The sequence below is a fragment of the Spinacia oleracea genome, chromosome 2 (assembly GCF_020520425.1).
Source record: "Spinacia oleracea cultivar Varoflay chromosome 2, BTI_SOV_V1, whole genome shotgun sequence".
Taxonomy (NCBI): domain Eukaryota; kingdom Viridiplantae; phylum Streptophyta; class Magnoliopsida; order Caryophyllales; family Amaranthaceae; genus Spinacia; species Spinacia oleracea.
This window is the reverse complement of record NC_079488.1, coordinates 111,369,100-111,385,546: the sequence shown is the minus strand read 5'-3', so window position 1 is coordinate 111,385,546 and position 16,447 is coordinate 111,369,100. Positions and strand designations below refer to the sequence as shown.

At 37.0% G+C, this 16,447-nt stretch overlaps 2 protein-coding genes across 6 annotated transcripts; both read right to left on the bottom strand.

Moving 5' to 3' along the window:
- Positions 1-12,045, bottom strand: LOC110776967 (probable F-box protein At1g60180). 5 transcript variants are annotated; one of them, XM_056837846.1, is made up of 9 exons: positions 11,667-12,045; positions 11,087-11,311; positions 5,745-6,182; positions 4,398-4,571; positions 4,139-4,303; positions 3,931-4,015; positions 1,869-1,966; positions 975-1,136; positions 1-548 (listed from the first exon to the last, which is right to left on the bottom strand). In XM_056837846.1, exons 2-9 carry the CDS (start codon positions 11,306-11,308, stop codon positions 264-266), a joined length of 1,629 nt encoding a protein of 542 aa, XP_056693824.1. In that variant the 5' UTR covers positions 11,309-11,311; positions 11,667-12,045; the 3' UTR covers positions 1-263. The 5 variants fall into 5 exon arrangements, with proteins under 5 accessions (XP_056693824.1, XP_056693825.1, XP_056693827.1 ...); XM_056837847.1 differs by having other exon boundaries at positions 5,745-6,140; positions 11,667-12,042; XM_056837849.1 differs by lacking the exon at positions 5,745-6,182 and having other exon boundaries at positions 11,667-11,966.
- A 259-nt stretch (positions 12,046-12,304) lies between these two features.
- On the bottom strand, positions 12,305-13,740 carry LOC110779642 (signal peptidase complex-like protein DTM1). Its single transcript, XM_021984367.2, has 2 exons — positions 13,305-13,740; positions 12,305-12,608 (listed from the first exon to the last, which is right to left on the bottom strand). The coding sequence occupies exons 1-2, from the start codon at positions 13,547-13,549 to the stop codon at positions 12,521-12,523; spliced, it is 333 nt and encodes a 110-aa protein (XP_021840059.1). The 5' UTR covers positions 13,550-13,740; the 3' UTR covers positions 12,305-12,520.
- Positions 13,741-16,447: the final 2,707 nt, after the last annotated feature.

Genomic DNA, 16,447 nt, shown 5'->3' with positions numbered 1-16,447 from the left:
GAAGGGAATTGCATGATTACCATTTCCGAATACAAAAATTACATAACCATCTCCCCTTCCAATTTTTTTGTCCAAGATATGCCCTAACATAAATTACAATAATAAGTTATCCCTAAAGGAAGTGCATTAACATAAAGTTCACAATTACATAAACGTAAAATTAACCCACAAGAACCTAAAATCTTACAAGCTAGCTAGCAAACTACGGAGTACGACGTAGAAGTCTATTAGAATTGAGTCATTAGTATACTTTGCAACTTCCCTTAGTATACTTCAGAACCGAAGATTACCCTTGCATTTGTTGAGGCCCTTGGAAAGCTTAATAATTGCTTTAAAAACTTAATCTCCTCAACTGCTACTAATTGACTCATGCGCGGGAAAATTGCCATCCTTTCCATTTTGACACAACTTTTAAGCAAAAACTCTGCAAGTCGAAGCAGCCCTTGACAAGGTACCTTGTGTCCACGGAAGGTGACAGTTTTGAGTTGTGGCATTAAACAAGGAGAAGAGAGCTCTGAGGAGAGAAAATTGCAGTCATTTGTGACACCCTGTACATATAAATATCATCCATTTAAGCTTTATCACATACATGGAAGCCTATAAATGATGGGTGATGATAAAGGTCGCAACTTACGACAACATTTAGTTGTCGCAATCTTACGTGTTTGAGTTTAATCGGTACATATAAGCGTCATGTAGGCTATGAGTCATCATAATATTTTTACTATCAATGCAAAATTTTACTTTGAAAATATGTAAATAAGGTAATCGATATAAAGAAAGAAACAAAATAGAATATTAATATTTTCTTACCTTTATTTTAAACATGTATAATAGGATATATAAGTTAAATATTTTAGATTCCAATTTAAATCATGACAAATAAGCATGTCATGTCATCATTGTGACACGACTTAAAGGTATCATTTTCGATAAATGATCTCACATAAATTTGATGCACAAAGTATACGTACCAAATCTTTCCGTGAATTATTGTATATTATGAGTTCTTCCAAGTGAGGCGAACTTCTCAAAACTGTACAAACGCTTAAAAGATGATCTCTTTTAAGCTGTGACTCAATACGTAAACGTTTCCATCTAGTTTGCGAGAAATCTTGCTCCTGAAATTTTGACAGCTGAAAGGAAATGAAAGGATGTCAAAAATCAATAAAAAGCAAATATGAAGTGCCTAAATGCAGCCTGAAGTAGATATCTAAGCTCATTTTAGACCCGTTTGATAATCTAATTTAATTTTTACCAAAAGCAAAGCAATTTTACAACTATATAAATCTTGAGTCCCCCTGTGGGATACAAGATAAGATTGACTTAACACCAATTAGGCTAATGGTCAAGCTGTAGAAGGTACAATATTAAAGATAGTAAAATACTGTGCAAGATTGATATACAAGTAGTACGAAACTAGACTTGTTCAATGGGCTGGAGGCCCGTTGACAGCCCGGATCCAGCCTTTTTTAATAAAATGGACGGGCCCGGCCCGGCCCGTTTAACCTTATTCATTGAAATACATACAAACTCAAATTAAGCCTAGTTTGTTACAGCCCGTTTAATATCCGACCCGGTTCGGTCCGACAATATTGTAAGCTCGACCCGACCCGGCCTGTTTAATTTTGACCCGGCCCGGTGAACAGGTCTAGTACGAAACTCAGCCACTCAAACAGTCAAGAAGTTAATAAGCCTGCACTATTCATGAATAAATCAAAGAGATAGTGATGTTTAATTCACCACCATGGTTACATTGATATTATTGAGACAACGTCTCTTACATGAGAAAAATATAAGAACCTTTTGCCAACAAGAAATAAAACATCACAACAAGTGTAGGGTTTTGTGAAAACAGGGAAACTAACCTGAAAACCTTTCCCATCCAATTCGATAACCTCAACATTGCAAAACCTCTTCAATAATTTATCAACCTCGTGAATGATTTCGGAAGACCTAATGCAGACTTTGCAAAGAGATGAAACATCAACCACTTGTAGACGTGGCTTGGAGTAGAAAATAATATTCAAAATCTTTAGGTTGGGACAATCAAGCAACAAATCACTTTCAACCGTTATAGATAACTTCTCAATGTTGGGAACAGAAAAGCGCAGCTCCTTTAGTCCATATATATCCGCTAGAGCCAACACTTGCAATGAAGGGCAACCGGATATAATTTTATTCAACACCTCTTTCTCCACTTTAACATATTCAAGTGATAATTTCTTTAGTGATCTCATTTGTACTCGACTGAGCTGTCCGATTACACAACTAACTAGTTTCAGCTTTACAAGAAACCGACTTGTGAAAATACAACGAGGCAAAGTAGAATCAGAATCTATAAATACAAATTCAACATCTAGTTCCTTTGACATCCCTATCAATCGCAAATCTTATCCATAATCTTATATCTGTGATTAATGACTCATCACCAAGCACATCAATATCATAGAAATGAAGCAGGAATTTATCAATGGAAACCCTTTTGTGAAACATTAGCACATTGCGCATTAAACTAGCAATGTGACGAAGTCTTCCCCTGTAATCTATTTTGCCACTAGGCCAATTTTCAGTGTCCTTAAAATTAAGGGAGGGAAGCAAAGTCCAAAGATTATCAAGTCTGCGAATCACTACGGTTCTAACAACATCTAGAATGGGAAGAAAAGATAGGATGTGCACCAAAATGTCATCAGGTAATTCACTCAACCTATCTCTGCCATCGTTTGTCTTAGAATTCATACTCTTTTTTGAAGTAGAGCCCATGGTTATTGACTTATTGAGGTCATAATCTAGCAGCAAACAAAATGTAAAAGCTTAATTCACAATATGTACAAAATAGGATAACAAATTAGGTTGAAATTAGTGGTACAATTGGAGAATAACAAAAACAAAAGGTCTTGCGCGCAAAAGGTATACAATAAATTTATTGTACATCAAGATAACTTTTACCCATGTTTTCGTAACTTTAACCTAGTTTTGATTAACTTTTATATTAGTAAAAAAAAGTTGATAGAAATGATTAAATGATTAATTTTATAGATTATTAGTGGTTTTGAAAAAATATGTTTTTACTGAAATGAAAAAATTTATCACTAAAAAATAGATAACTTTTACATATATAAGCTTAACTTTTAAACATTTTGAGTTAACTTTTACTCCGGTGTATAATATACAATATTTATTGTACACCCTTTGTAAATAAGAATTTGTGTAACAAAAATGAAAAGCTTAATTTGGAGCTTAAAATTAGGTCAGAAATAGGGGAGCAATTCAAAAGAATAACAAAGTTTAAATAGCAAAATTCAGAGAATAATTACATCAATAATAAAATTAGGTCAAAATGAGTGGAGCAATTGAAGAGAGTAACAAAATTGAAAACGTTGTTATACTTTGAAGCATATGCCATGATGTTTCACACTTTCACGTCATACCAGTGGAATCTAACAGCAAAATTAAATTGAAAAAATTGAATCAGAAAAAAATATATGGTGTTGAATTTACGGCTTAATAATGAAACTTAAGATAAATATTTACCTGGGTAATTCAGAGAAAGGGAAGGCTGAATGGTTACAGACTAACAGCTCACAGAGTAACATGTAATATTTTTGAGCATAACATGGAATTGAAATAGTTTATGCTACGCCTTCTGAATTCTAATTTCTTTTTATATCCTACACTATGTAGGTTTCCTAGGTCATATAGACTACTATCTCCTTAACACCTATTTCCCTCCTCTTCCTTTCCCTTCTATCTTATCCAAACACACCGTACACGCTAACTAAAAAACTAGGAGTCTATTTAATTTGAATTGACTGCAACCGAGTGAAATTTACATTCACCTTAATCCAAACATTTTGAGTCGGGATGCAATCAAATGCAGAAATCATTGTACACTATCGTTACTAGAAGTATTTAGAATTGAGTCATTACCAGTAGTTAACAGAGTATGACCAACCACCATCACTGATGCAAACGCCGAAATCAAGATTGAGATGATACTGTGCAACTTCTTCCCCTAGTATATTTCAGAACCAAAGATTACCCTTGCATTTGTTGAGGCCCTTGGAAAACTTAATAATTGCTGCACAAACATAAACTCCTCTACTGCTACTGGTTGATTCATTCTGGGAAAAATTACCATATTTTCCATGTTGACAGAATTTTTAAGCAAAAATTCTGCAAGTCGAAGCAGCCCTTGAGAAGGTAACTTGTGTCCACTGATGGTGACAGTTTTGAGTTGCAGCATCACACAAGGAGAGAACTCTAAGGAGAGCACACTGCAAACACGTGTTACACGCCTTCCCTGTACATCATTAGACGAAAGCACTGTTACATGGAACTATGGAAGTTAGCTAATAATTGACCTTAGATAAACTTGATACACAAAATACACCTACCAAATCCCAACTATTATCACTTCTTGAATCTGTGTATATTATGAGTTCTTCCAATTGAGGCGAACTTCTCAAAATTGTACAAACGCTTAAGAAACGATCTTCACTAAGTCGTGATTTAATATGTAAACGCTTCCATCTAGTTTGTGGGAAATCTTGCTCCTGAAAATATGCTGGCTGGACGAGAATAAAAGGTAAGTCAATAACCTCTCTTTCTACTTTCTCCTATGACAACACAGCAATAAACAACTAGAACACCAATAAGAGATCAATTTAAAGCACCTTATGACCCGTTTGGTAGCCGGTAATAAATGGTGGGAATGAGAATAATCGAAGTGTTATTTGACAAGAAAAATACAGAGTAACATCATAACGTCAATGGTAAAACATATCTCAAACTTGGTGTCTTTCTTCCTAAATCTGCAGTCCCACCCAATATCACTCCCCAAGTGGTAATGATATTCATGAAGACAAAATAGATAGTTTTGAATTAACTAGCACTACCACGGACGACGTGATTGAATGTTGCTTTTCGTTACAATTTATATACAAATCCATTCCCATTGACACCATTTATGACCGGCTACCAAAAGGACTGTCATTGTCCATTAGTAATAAATGGACCGTCATGTCCATCTATATACAAATTCATTCCCATTGACACCATTTGGCTACCAAAAGGACCGTCATTGTCAATTACCAAAAACCTTGAGTGGATCTCTAAGCTAATTTAGTAATAAATGTCAAAGCAAGTTATATATTTTCAGCCCTTGGATGTTAATATGTAAATTGAGTCCCCATGTGGGATACAAGATAACAAGATTGACACCGGTTCACTAATGGTCTAGTTGTAGAAGGTATGGTATAAAAAAAAGATGCCCAGGATCCCACATGGGGACTCGATTTACATATTAACATCCAAGGGCTTAGGGTTATTAACATCCAAGCTATGAGGAGGTAATTGAACAAATTAGCAATCATCACATAAATCTCGACTTCAACAGCAAAAACAATAAATCAACCATCACATGTCTCTACCCAAGTAAACAATGCATTACAACCAATTATATCAAAGTGACAAATTCACCTCCTTTATTTACCTACTACTTCGTACTAAAAATATTGGGTTAATTTGAATGCAAAATGACTTTCCATTCCAAACCCCCACGAACAAATACTTCAAGCTAGAAAAATTCTAATCATAAATTACAAAATAAAGACCATATAGTTGCATCGATCATTATCAAGACAACACCCCTATATGATAAGAATTTGGACATATGTTGCCAATAGAACAGAACATAACAAATCAAACAAGTGTAGGGTTCTTGTGGAAACAGGGAAGCTAACCTGAAAAGCTACATCAGAAAATTTGAAGACTTCAACATTGTGAAACGTCTTCAATAATTTATCAATCTCGTCAATGATTGTGTAAGCCGAAATGTTGACTTCACGAACAGATGAAACATCAACTATTTCTAGACGTGAATTGTGGCGATTCTGGCGAATATTAATATTTAAAATCTTCAGGTTGGGGCAATCAAGCAAGAAAAATACCACAAAAGTTAGATCTAACTTTTCAATGCTAGGAGCAGAAAAGCGCAGCTCTTCCAATCCACGTACATACTCTAGAGCCAACTCTTGTAAAGAAGGGCATCCGGATATAATTTTCTTCAACACCTCATCCTTCAACTCAACATGGGAAAGTGATAATTTTCTTAGTGATCTCATCTGGAATCCACTTAGCTGCTTGATTCCACAGTTTGTAAGTTTCAGCTTAACAAGAAACTGACTTGTGAAAACACAACGAGGCAATATTAGACCAGCATTACAACGGAGTTTGATTTTTAGTTCCTTCACTTCTCTATCTACTGCAAGTCTTATCCATGTTTCCATTTCTGTAACAAATGATTTATGTTTACCACCATACAGATCCATAAGGTGGAATTGAAGCCGGAATTTATCAACAGGGATCCTTTTAAGAAGAATTAGCACATTGCGTATAAAACTAGTGATAGCCGACATATATGCTTTTGTATTTATGTAAATTATTCTATTAATTATGTATAGCTTGACTTAGTCCAAAACCCTAAACCTAATGTATCATGTATATATGCATTTACGGTTAATGAACAAAACACACAATTGAATTCTCTCATGGTATCAGAGCCCAGAGAAAATAAATAGCCGTCACATCTCTTTCTTCTTCCTCCTTGCTTTTCTTCTTCTTCCATGGCTGAAACAACCAAGTTTCACCCGGCCCTTGCCGTCAACAATGTTAAAAACTTCATCCCTGTAACCCTAGACATGGAAAGCTCCCAGTACAACTCGTGGGCTACCTTGTTCAAAATTCATACACGAGCCTATCAAGTGCTCGACCACATCATCCCAAGCAAGAACCAGACGGCTAATACCGAAACCGATGAAGCGGATCAAGGCCTTTGGGATCGCCTTGATGCGATCGTGTTACAGTGGATATATGGAACCATATCCAACGATGTCCTTCACACCATTCTCGAGCCTGACCTCACCGCCATGGACGCGTGGAATCGACTTGCTGACCTTTTCCATGACAACCAAACCACAAGGGCCGTCCAACTTGAGAACCAACTGTCACATGTTCATCTCGACGATTTTCCAAGCGTCACCACCTATTGTCAGCGTATCAAGATGCTCGCCGATCAACTTGGCAATGTCGGAGCTCCGGTGTCCGATCAACGTAAGGTACTAACACTTGTTGCAGGTTTGAATGAAGCTTATGGTGGTGTTGCAACCCTCATCCAACACAGCAACCCCTTGGTATCGTTCTCTAAGGCTCGTTCCATGCTTGTCTTGGAAGAGTCTAACCTTGGTAAGCGAGCAGCACGAGAGGCTGCCTTGATTGTTGGGGCGAATCCACCGGATGATCCTGCGGCTCCGGCTCGTGCCCCTGCCACCAACAACAACAACCGAAACAACAACAACAACAGGCGCAATGGTGGTGGTCGCGGACGTGGAAACAACAACAATTATAAGGGCCGTGGTGGAGGTGGCCGCGGTCGTGGCTCCAATTCTTCTCAGCAGCAGGCGCAAACTCAGCCACCACAATGGCCCCCTGGCTGGCAGTATCCACCGTGGGCTGGGTGGTCCCCTCAGCCCTGGGCCACCCCGCCTTGTCCCTACCCCACAACATGGCAGCCACGCCCTCCACACAACAAGCAGCCGGGTATCTTAGGTGCTCGACCTCCGCAAGCATACCAAACATCAGTCTCTCAAGGCAATGGTTATGCGCCAACTGACATTGAGGCAGCATTACACACACTCTCCCTCAACCCACCGGATGACAACTGGTACATGGATACCGGCGCCACGTCTCACATGACCTCCAATCCAGGTACTCTCACGTCTTATTTTAATTTGAGCACTAATCGTGAAATTGTTGTTGGAAATGGCCATTCAATTCCTATTTGTGGTTATGGAAGCACTTCCCTTACCCCCCCCTAACCCTCCTTTGCACTTAAACAATATCTTGCATGCCCCTAAACTCATTAAAAACCTTGTATCGGTTCGAAAATTCACTAGTGATAATGCTTGCTCTATTGAATTTGATCCTTTTGGGTTTTCTGTGAAGGATTTACGGACGGGGAAGCCACTAATGAGGTGTGAGAGCTCGGGCGATCTCTACCCAATCACAAAAAATCGGGACATCTCTCCTTCTGCATTTACTGCTTTATCACCTAGCTTATGGCATAGCCGCTTAGGGCATCCCGGGGACGCTATTTTAAGCTCTCTTCGTCGTAGTAATCTCATTCAATGTAATAAGGGCCATGATTTTTTCTGTTCTTCTTGCCCTCTTGGGAAGCATGTCAAACTGCCATTTAAGAATTCCAAGTCATTTACTTATTTTCCGTTTGAAATCATTCACAGTGATTTATGGACTTCACCTATATTAAGCTCATCGGGCCATAGATATTATGTTTTATTTCTGGACAACTACTCAAATTATTTGTGGACATTCCCCATCTCTAATAAATCCCAAGTATTCTCTATTTTCCAGAAATTTAAAACGTATATCCACACTCAATTTGAAAGGGACATTAAAAATTTCCAATGTGATAACGGGCGGGAATTTGACAATGGTCCCTTTGCTAAATTTTGTGAAAATAATGGAATGCAATTCCGTTTCTCATGCCCACATACTTCCCCTCAAAACGGAAAATCCGAACGCAAAATCAAGTCCATAAATAACATCGTTCGGACCCTTCTAGCTCACTCTTCCATGCCTCCTACGTTTTGGCATCACGCCCTTCAAATGGCCACATACCTTATCAACATCACTCCTACCAAGGTTTTGGGGTATAAATCACCCACACAAATTCTTTACCAAAAAGATCCTTCATACTCTCATCTACGTGTCTTTGGGTGTCTTTGCTATCCCTTATTCCCCTCAACCTCTATTCATAAGCTACAAGCTCGATCCACACCATGTGTATTCTTGGGCTATCCTTCCAATCATCGGGGTTACAAATGTTACGACTTATCAAACCGGAAAATTATTATATCCAGGCATGTACTCTTTGAAGAAAATAGTTTTCCATTCTCTAAGCCTCATACAGCCCATCCATCCTCGTATGACTTTCTTGACACTGGTCCATCTCCCTATTTGGTGTCTAAAATGCTCCAATCGGCCCAATCTGATGACCCCAATCAACCACTCTCACTTACTCGTGCAACGGACCAGCCCACTTCCCCTACTGCTCAACAACACGCCAACCCGCCTTCTCCCTCCACTGTTTCCCAGCAGGCCCAACACGGGAACTCGTCCAGCTCGACCAGCTCACCCACACCTGCTACGGCCAATCCACCTACAGCCCACCCTCTCACCCGAATGTCCACAAGAAGTCAGCATGGCATTTATAAGCCCAAAAAGGTTTTTAATTTGCAAACTTCATCCGCTCCGTCCATTTCCCCAATCCCAAAAAATCCCTTAAGTGCTTTAAAAGACCCAAATTGGAAAATGGCTATGATGGATGAATTTAATGCTCTAATTGAAAATGAGACGTGGGAGTTGGTCCCACCCCCGGCTGATGTGAATATTATTCGTTCTTTGTGGATCTTTCGTCATAAAAAGAAATCTGACGGTTCTTTTGAGCGCCATAAAGCTCGTCTTGTAGGTGATGGCCAATCTCAACAAGTGGGCGTTGATTGTTTTGAGACCTTTAGTCCGGTAGTAAAACCAGCTACCATTCGATCAGTTCTGAGCATCGCATTATCTCATTCTTGGTCTATCCATCAGTTGGATGTCAAGAATGCCTTTCTCCATGGTAATCTTACTGAAACTGTTTATATGCATCAGCCCATGGGATTTCGAGATCCTAACCACCCTGATTATGTATGCTTGCTACGGAAATCTCTTTACGGTCTTAAACAAGCTCCCCGGGCGTGGTATCAACGGTTTGCAGATTATGTTGCCTCTATTGGTTTTGTTCACAGCAAATCTGATCACTCTTTATTTATTTATCATCATGGAGCTGACACTGCATATATTTTGTTGTATGTTGATGACATCATTATTACTGCTTCTACTGATGCTCTTCGCAAATCGATAATGTCTCTCCTCAGTTCTGAATTTGCTATGAAGGACTTGGGTCCTCTCAGTTATTTTTTGGGAATTGCAGTCACTCAACATGCAGGCGGTCTTTTCCTCTCTCAGAAGAAATATGCTGAAGAGATCATTGAACGAGCTGGGATGACCTCTTGCAAACCATCTCCCACACCCGTCGACACTGGCTCCAAACTCAGTTCTGGTGCAGGTTCTCCTTATGAAGATCCTACCCATTATCGCAGCCTTGCCGGTGCCTTACAATACCTCACATTCACCAGACCTGACATTTCTTATGATGTACAACAGGTGTGCCTTCACATGCATGATCCGAAGACCGAGCATATGAGCGCGCTTAAGCGCATATTGCGGTACATTCAAGGTACCCTTACATTTGGTTTGCATCTTTACAAATCTTCTGTTGCCTCTCTTGTCACATACACAGATGCAGATTGGGGTGGTTGCCCAGACACCAGACGGTCCACTTCCGGTTATTGTGTTTTTCTAGGCGACAACCTGATTTCGTGGTCTTCTAAACGCCAACCTACCTTATCGAGGTCTAGTGCAGAAGCTGAATATAGGGGGGTGGCAAATGTCGTCTCTGAGTCTTGTTGGATCCGTAACCTTCTCTTGGAACTCTCTTGCCCAATCCGCAAGGCTACATTGGTTTATTGTGATAATGTCAGTGCGATATACCTCACCGGCAACCCTGTGCAACATCAACGCACCAAGCACATTGAAATGGACATTCACTTCGTTCGTGAGAAAGTTAACAAGGGTGAAGTCCGTGTTCTTCATGTTCCTTCTCGCTATCAGATAGCCGATATATTCACTAAAGGGCTTCCGCGCATACTCTTCAATGATTTTCGGGACAGTCTAAGCGTTCGTGAACCTCCCCCTTTGACTGCGGGGGTGTGATAGCCGACATATATGCTTTTGTATTTATGTAAATTATTCTATTAATTATGTATAGCTTGACTTAGTCCAAAACCCTAAACCTAATGTATCATGTATATATGCATTTACGGTTAATGAACAAAACACACAATTGAATTCTCTCAACTAGCAAAGGAATTACTTCCTCATGACTTATCATGTCACTAGAACTTACAACTTTGATAAACTCAGTGTCTTTGAAATTAAGGCAGGGAAGCAAAGTCCAAAGATCACCAAATCTGCGAACTGATACGGTTTGAACAGCATCTAAAATGGGCAGAAAAGACAGGATGTGCACCAAAACTTCATCAGGTAATTCACTCAACCTATCTCTGCCATCGTTTGTCTTAGAATTCTTACGCTTCTTTGAAGTAGAGCCCATGGTTATTGAGGTCATAATCTAGCGGCAAAACAAAATTGAAAAGCTTAATTCACAATATGTACATCAAAAGCATAACAAAATTAGGTTGAAATTAGTGGTACAACTGGAGAATAACAAAAATGAAAAGCTTAATTTGAAGTAAGTACATCAAAAAGGGAGCAATGGAAAATAATAACAAAGTTTAAATACGAAGTAGCTAAATTCAGAGAATAATTACATCAATAATAAAAATTAGGTCAAAATTAGTGGAGCAATTGAAGAGAATAACAAAATTGAAAACATTATTTCATGGAGTATTAACATACACAATAAAATTAGGGAAGAAATTGAAAAGAATAACAAAAAAAATGAGATCGACGAAGGGAGAAATCACCTGAGTATGAGAGAAAGGGGTTTAATAGGAAGTCTTGAACAGCTCAAGTTCTTCAGAAACACGCGAATTCTGGATTCGAATTTGCAGTATTTCTGCAAAAGAACGAAGTGAATGGATTTCCAAAGAGGCAAATGCAGACTGACTGAACTTCAAACTCGGTCTTTGCACAACTGTGAATTTGAGAACCGGAATAGAATCCCTTGGTCCGTTTCGGATTCGGTCCATTCTGTCCCAACGACCCGGAAAATGAGTAGTAGCCTATTTATTAAGATTTATTTATTAATAATAAATAGGCCAAAATATCATTCGGTTATAATCGCACCAATGATATTTTGGCCTAATTATTAAGATTTATTAATAGCCTGTATATGATAGGTCACGGGTTTGAATCCCTCATTTCTATTTGTTTTTGGTACAAATGTTTGAGTCACAAAGGGGAATAGAAAATACAAACGGGAAATGGAGAAACCGAGATCTATCATACACAAGCCATTTCATTAGTCTTTACCGGTCACTAGACCAATACCTCATTGGTCCTCAATCTTCATTTGTAGTTTGTATTTTCCGTATAATTCATTTACGCTAGAAAGAAAATAATGTGATACATGTAAGCTTTGGTTATCCAAAAAAAAGGAGGGTAACAAAACTACAATTGCTTAAATTTGGGGTACAATCATACATAGTTCAAGCTACATAATCCCTCTACAAAACATGCAACAATAATCTGAAATGATTCTTACACTTAATATGTAATTGAACATTTAATATGTAAGAAACTAAGAATCATCATGAATTAGTTTACACAAACAAGTTTAATTGAATGAAAGTGAACTAATTATATGGCGATTTCCCCTTCATTGCCTTACGTACGCCCACCACTTGTACAACCCAAAGCTGTAAACTATAGCGTAGATCACGGTTCTGATCGGGTAAAACCGAAACCTGCATGTTTTTACCATCAAATCATAACGAAAGGTTGAAAAATGTAGTGAAAATGTTCTTAAACTTAAGAAAAACAAATTACAACAAACCACCAAAAACTATTACAAAAATATGCCATTTCATATTTGTTGATGGAGACCCTATATGAAAATAAAAAGCCATCAATCTTGATATAGAAAAGAGGGAAAAATTCTTGAGAAACTACAAATCTATCTCAAATTTCAAATTGTTTTTACTTTTTATTTTTTGACATGAGCTTAAAGAAATTTCAAATTGTAAGAACACTTATATAGCAAACATAAACCCCATTATTCCCAAAAAAAAAATCCATCAACATAAAACAAAAATTTACAAGTACACAAACATATGAAAAGTCAAATCATTGTCTAGCATATAGAACAAATGCTTTCTATATACGATTCACATTACTAACAGAGAAAAATCTTAGACACTTTTACAAAGGGGGACAGTAAAAGAATTAAGCAATATCATATGCAATTTATACAATTATCCACAAAAGTTTAGGAGGCGTAATTAAAAATAGACTACCACAATTTTCCGTCAGTAGGGCAGGCCAACCCGAGTCATATAGAACATCTGCCCATATTATTACTAATAATGTGACAACTAATTTCGAACAAGGTAGTAAAATTCATTGATTCAAGAACACAATACATAAGTTAATGGCACACTAACCTTGTAGATCCGGCCCTAAGAACATCGGAACGTGTAATTTCATCAACACTAACAGGCTGAGTCCACTGAGAAAAATCTCTATCAAAGAAATCCCAATCCGGCAAAAGAACACCACCTATACCACCAAGTCCAACAAAATATGTAACCATCATTTTCCTAAAAGAATGAGTGTAAAATCCCACCACCACTATCACCACCGCTAGCCACACCAAACACCGCCTAAGAGCCGCGTCTTCCGCCATCATTCTAGCTTTCCGGCCACCTAGTTTGGTTGAGAGAAAAGGAAAGAGCTAGTATTGCAATATTTTTATTAGTAGAATGGCATGAAATGCATGAGGTTGAAATAATGAAATGTCATTTGCATTGGTAATGGTAGTTTGATTTTTTGTTTTTTGTTTTTTGTTTTTTTACTTTTTTAAAATGGGGAGTATTTTCTTTTGTTGTTGTACCAATTTAATGAGTTTCTTTTAAGTCTCAACTGTCCCCTAATCTAAACTTTAATGCACTTGGTGTAGTGTAGTGAAGGAAGTTAATTAGGGAGGGATCTTGGAATTGAATATAGGGATAGGAATGGTGGGTGTGGGTCATACAAAGGGGCACGAAAAAGTTTATCTTTTTTTTTTTTTTACGGGGAAGAACAATTTCATTAATAATCAGCCATACGGTATCTACAATAATAAAATAGATCTGCATACCACAGATTCAAAGAAAATACATAACTGTTACAATCAAAACAATTACTATTCTGCATCCTAAAGCACATCTCGTACTCCACCGCTTCTAGCTTAACGCGAGCAGTGATTTTCGATGTTTTCGCATCTTTCCAAGTAGGGCCCTTCGCAATATGCGCACGGATTGTTCTGATTGACGAGTTGATAATAAACCCTAAACCTGTATGAATCCAAATCTCCTTCCCAATTATTGAAACCCTAAAAACCCTAAAAAAATTCTATCCATGGATGAGAATCAAGAACCTAGAAAATTCTAGGAAAAATCCAAATAAATTGGGAACAACCCAAGAAGAAATTGGGAACAACACAACGGATAAAACAAAACAAGACAATACATAAAGAGAAAACAATGAAAAAACAAGAATAAGGGTCGAAAATAGTCTAATTTCCGAAGAAATTAGACTATTTCCGGCCTAAACGGCAAAGAAAATTGAAACCCTAAAAATGAGAGAGAAGAGAGAAAAGGGGGAGAGAGAGGAGCGGCGTCATCACAATTTAGTTAAATGATCAGATAATGATCAGATACGAAAAAAGTTTATCACTTTATCCCTAATTCCCAGTTTTTTTTAACAAAAGGTCTTGCGCGCACAAGGTGCACAATAAATTTATTGTACACCAAGATAACTTTTACCCCTTTTCTCGTAACTTTAACCTAGTTTTGATTAACTTTTATATTAGTAAAAAAAGTTGATAGAAATGATTAAATGATTAATTTTATACATTATAAGTGATTTTGAAGAAATAAGTTTTACTAAAATGAAAAAATTAATCACTTAAAAATAGACAACTTTTACATATATAAGCTTAACTTTTAAGCATTTTGAGTTAACTTTTACTTCGGTGTACAATATTTATTGTACACCCATTGTAAATAAGAATTTGTGTTTTTTTAATAAAAGATACAACAAAAGTTAGAATAGTACTCTCTCAATACTGTATCATAACTTAACGGAAGATAAAAAAATAAAAAAATAATAAAAAATTATTAACTATATATGGATCATTTTCTTGGTGGACCCCAATTTCCCATTTAACTTATGAAGAATCTTCTAGAAAGGCTCTATCAATATCTACATTGCGTACATGTAGAGTTTTTAGACAATACACACAACTTACTTGTACAACTTAGAAGATTCTGAACAATTAAGGCGTCTGCCTATATATAGGCTTAAATATTCATCATTTGTTAAGGCATCCGACACTAATAAACTCCCTTCAAGCAAAACAACTCTTTGTTCTCTAATTCTTCTTACACACAAAGTATTAGAGTGTAAAACTACGTTACTAGGCTTTATGTTCGACTTGTTACAAAGAGTCATCATGTTACTTATCCTCTACTTAAGATTATTACCTGCAAACTGTGGGTAGAGAAGAGTGTGGGCGAAAAAGTTTTAATATCTTGTTAATGTCGTTAGAATCAGACAAAATATAATAATAACAATCACAATTTAAAACCTTATTAAACTATGTTAAAATAAACTTTGAATTTATCTGTGTTGAACACTAAGTTCATCATTGTAACTTTTCCTTATTGTATTTGAGATAAGAAACAAATCACTATTGATGCAAAAAACACGAACATATTCAATAACAAGGCTGATCTACCCAAGTGGTTAAGGGAGAATACTTAAGATCTTATGCACATAAATTGGCTTGTTGATAAAGAAAAGAGATAAGCGTACCAAGGGTAATGGCATTGCAATTAACCTTAATTACTTTTTTAATCAAGTTTTAAAAATCAATTCTTAATTGCTGAAATTAGAGGAAATTTCGTTAGAATTTTGTTGAAATTAGCTTTCTAGTTCCAAGAGGTATGTTAGACTCAGTTGCGTTGAATAGTTGTGCTTTAGAACTCGAGTGCATGTTGGATAGACAATGAGTAATACCCATCTTATGAAATGATCAATAATTCCTTTTTATTCTTTCTCGGTTAGAATTCTCCTAAAATTCTATTTCTATTTTTTGTTGAATACGAAGTATATATATCTAAACAACACCATAAGTTTTTAGATATTGTTTAAGCTTTCTCCAAGCCTCCCATACATAAAATTATATAACATCAATAAGGCGATCTTTTCGGTAAGGCGGTCTTACACAAAAGTTACCGCATAAATTTAGTACATTAAATGCTTAGAGTTTGATGGATTAATATGTAACCAAAGTCGGTTACCTCTCATTTTCTGTTGCGCTAAGCTAACAAACAAAAAATGTACTCATTAAACTCGGTGCACCGTGCATCTCCTCGCCTGATATATAGGAATCATCAATGGGCATAAAAATATCCTTGAGTGTACACGGTGCCTCCGAATTTTTCTTGTTAGTACTTAGAGTACTAGTAGGACTCTAATTCATAATGTGTACAAACGATTATATAATACGGTTTTATACAAAATACCACATTGGTGTCGCATA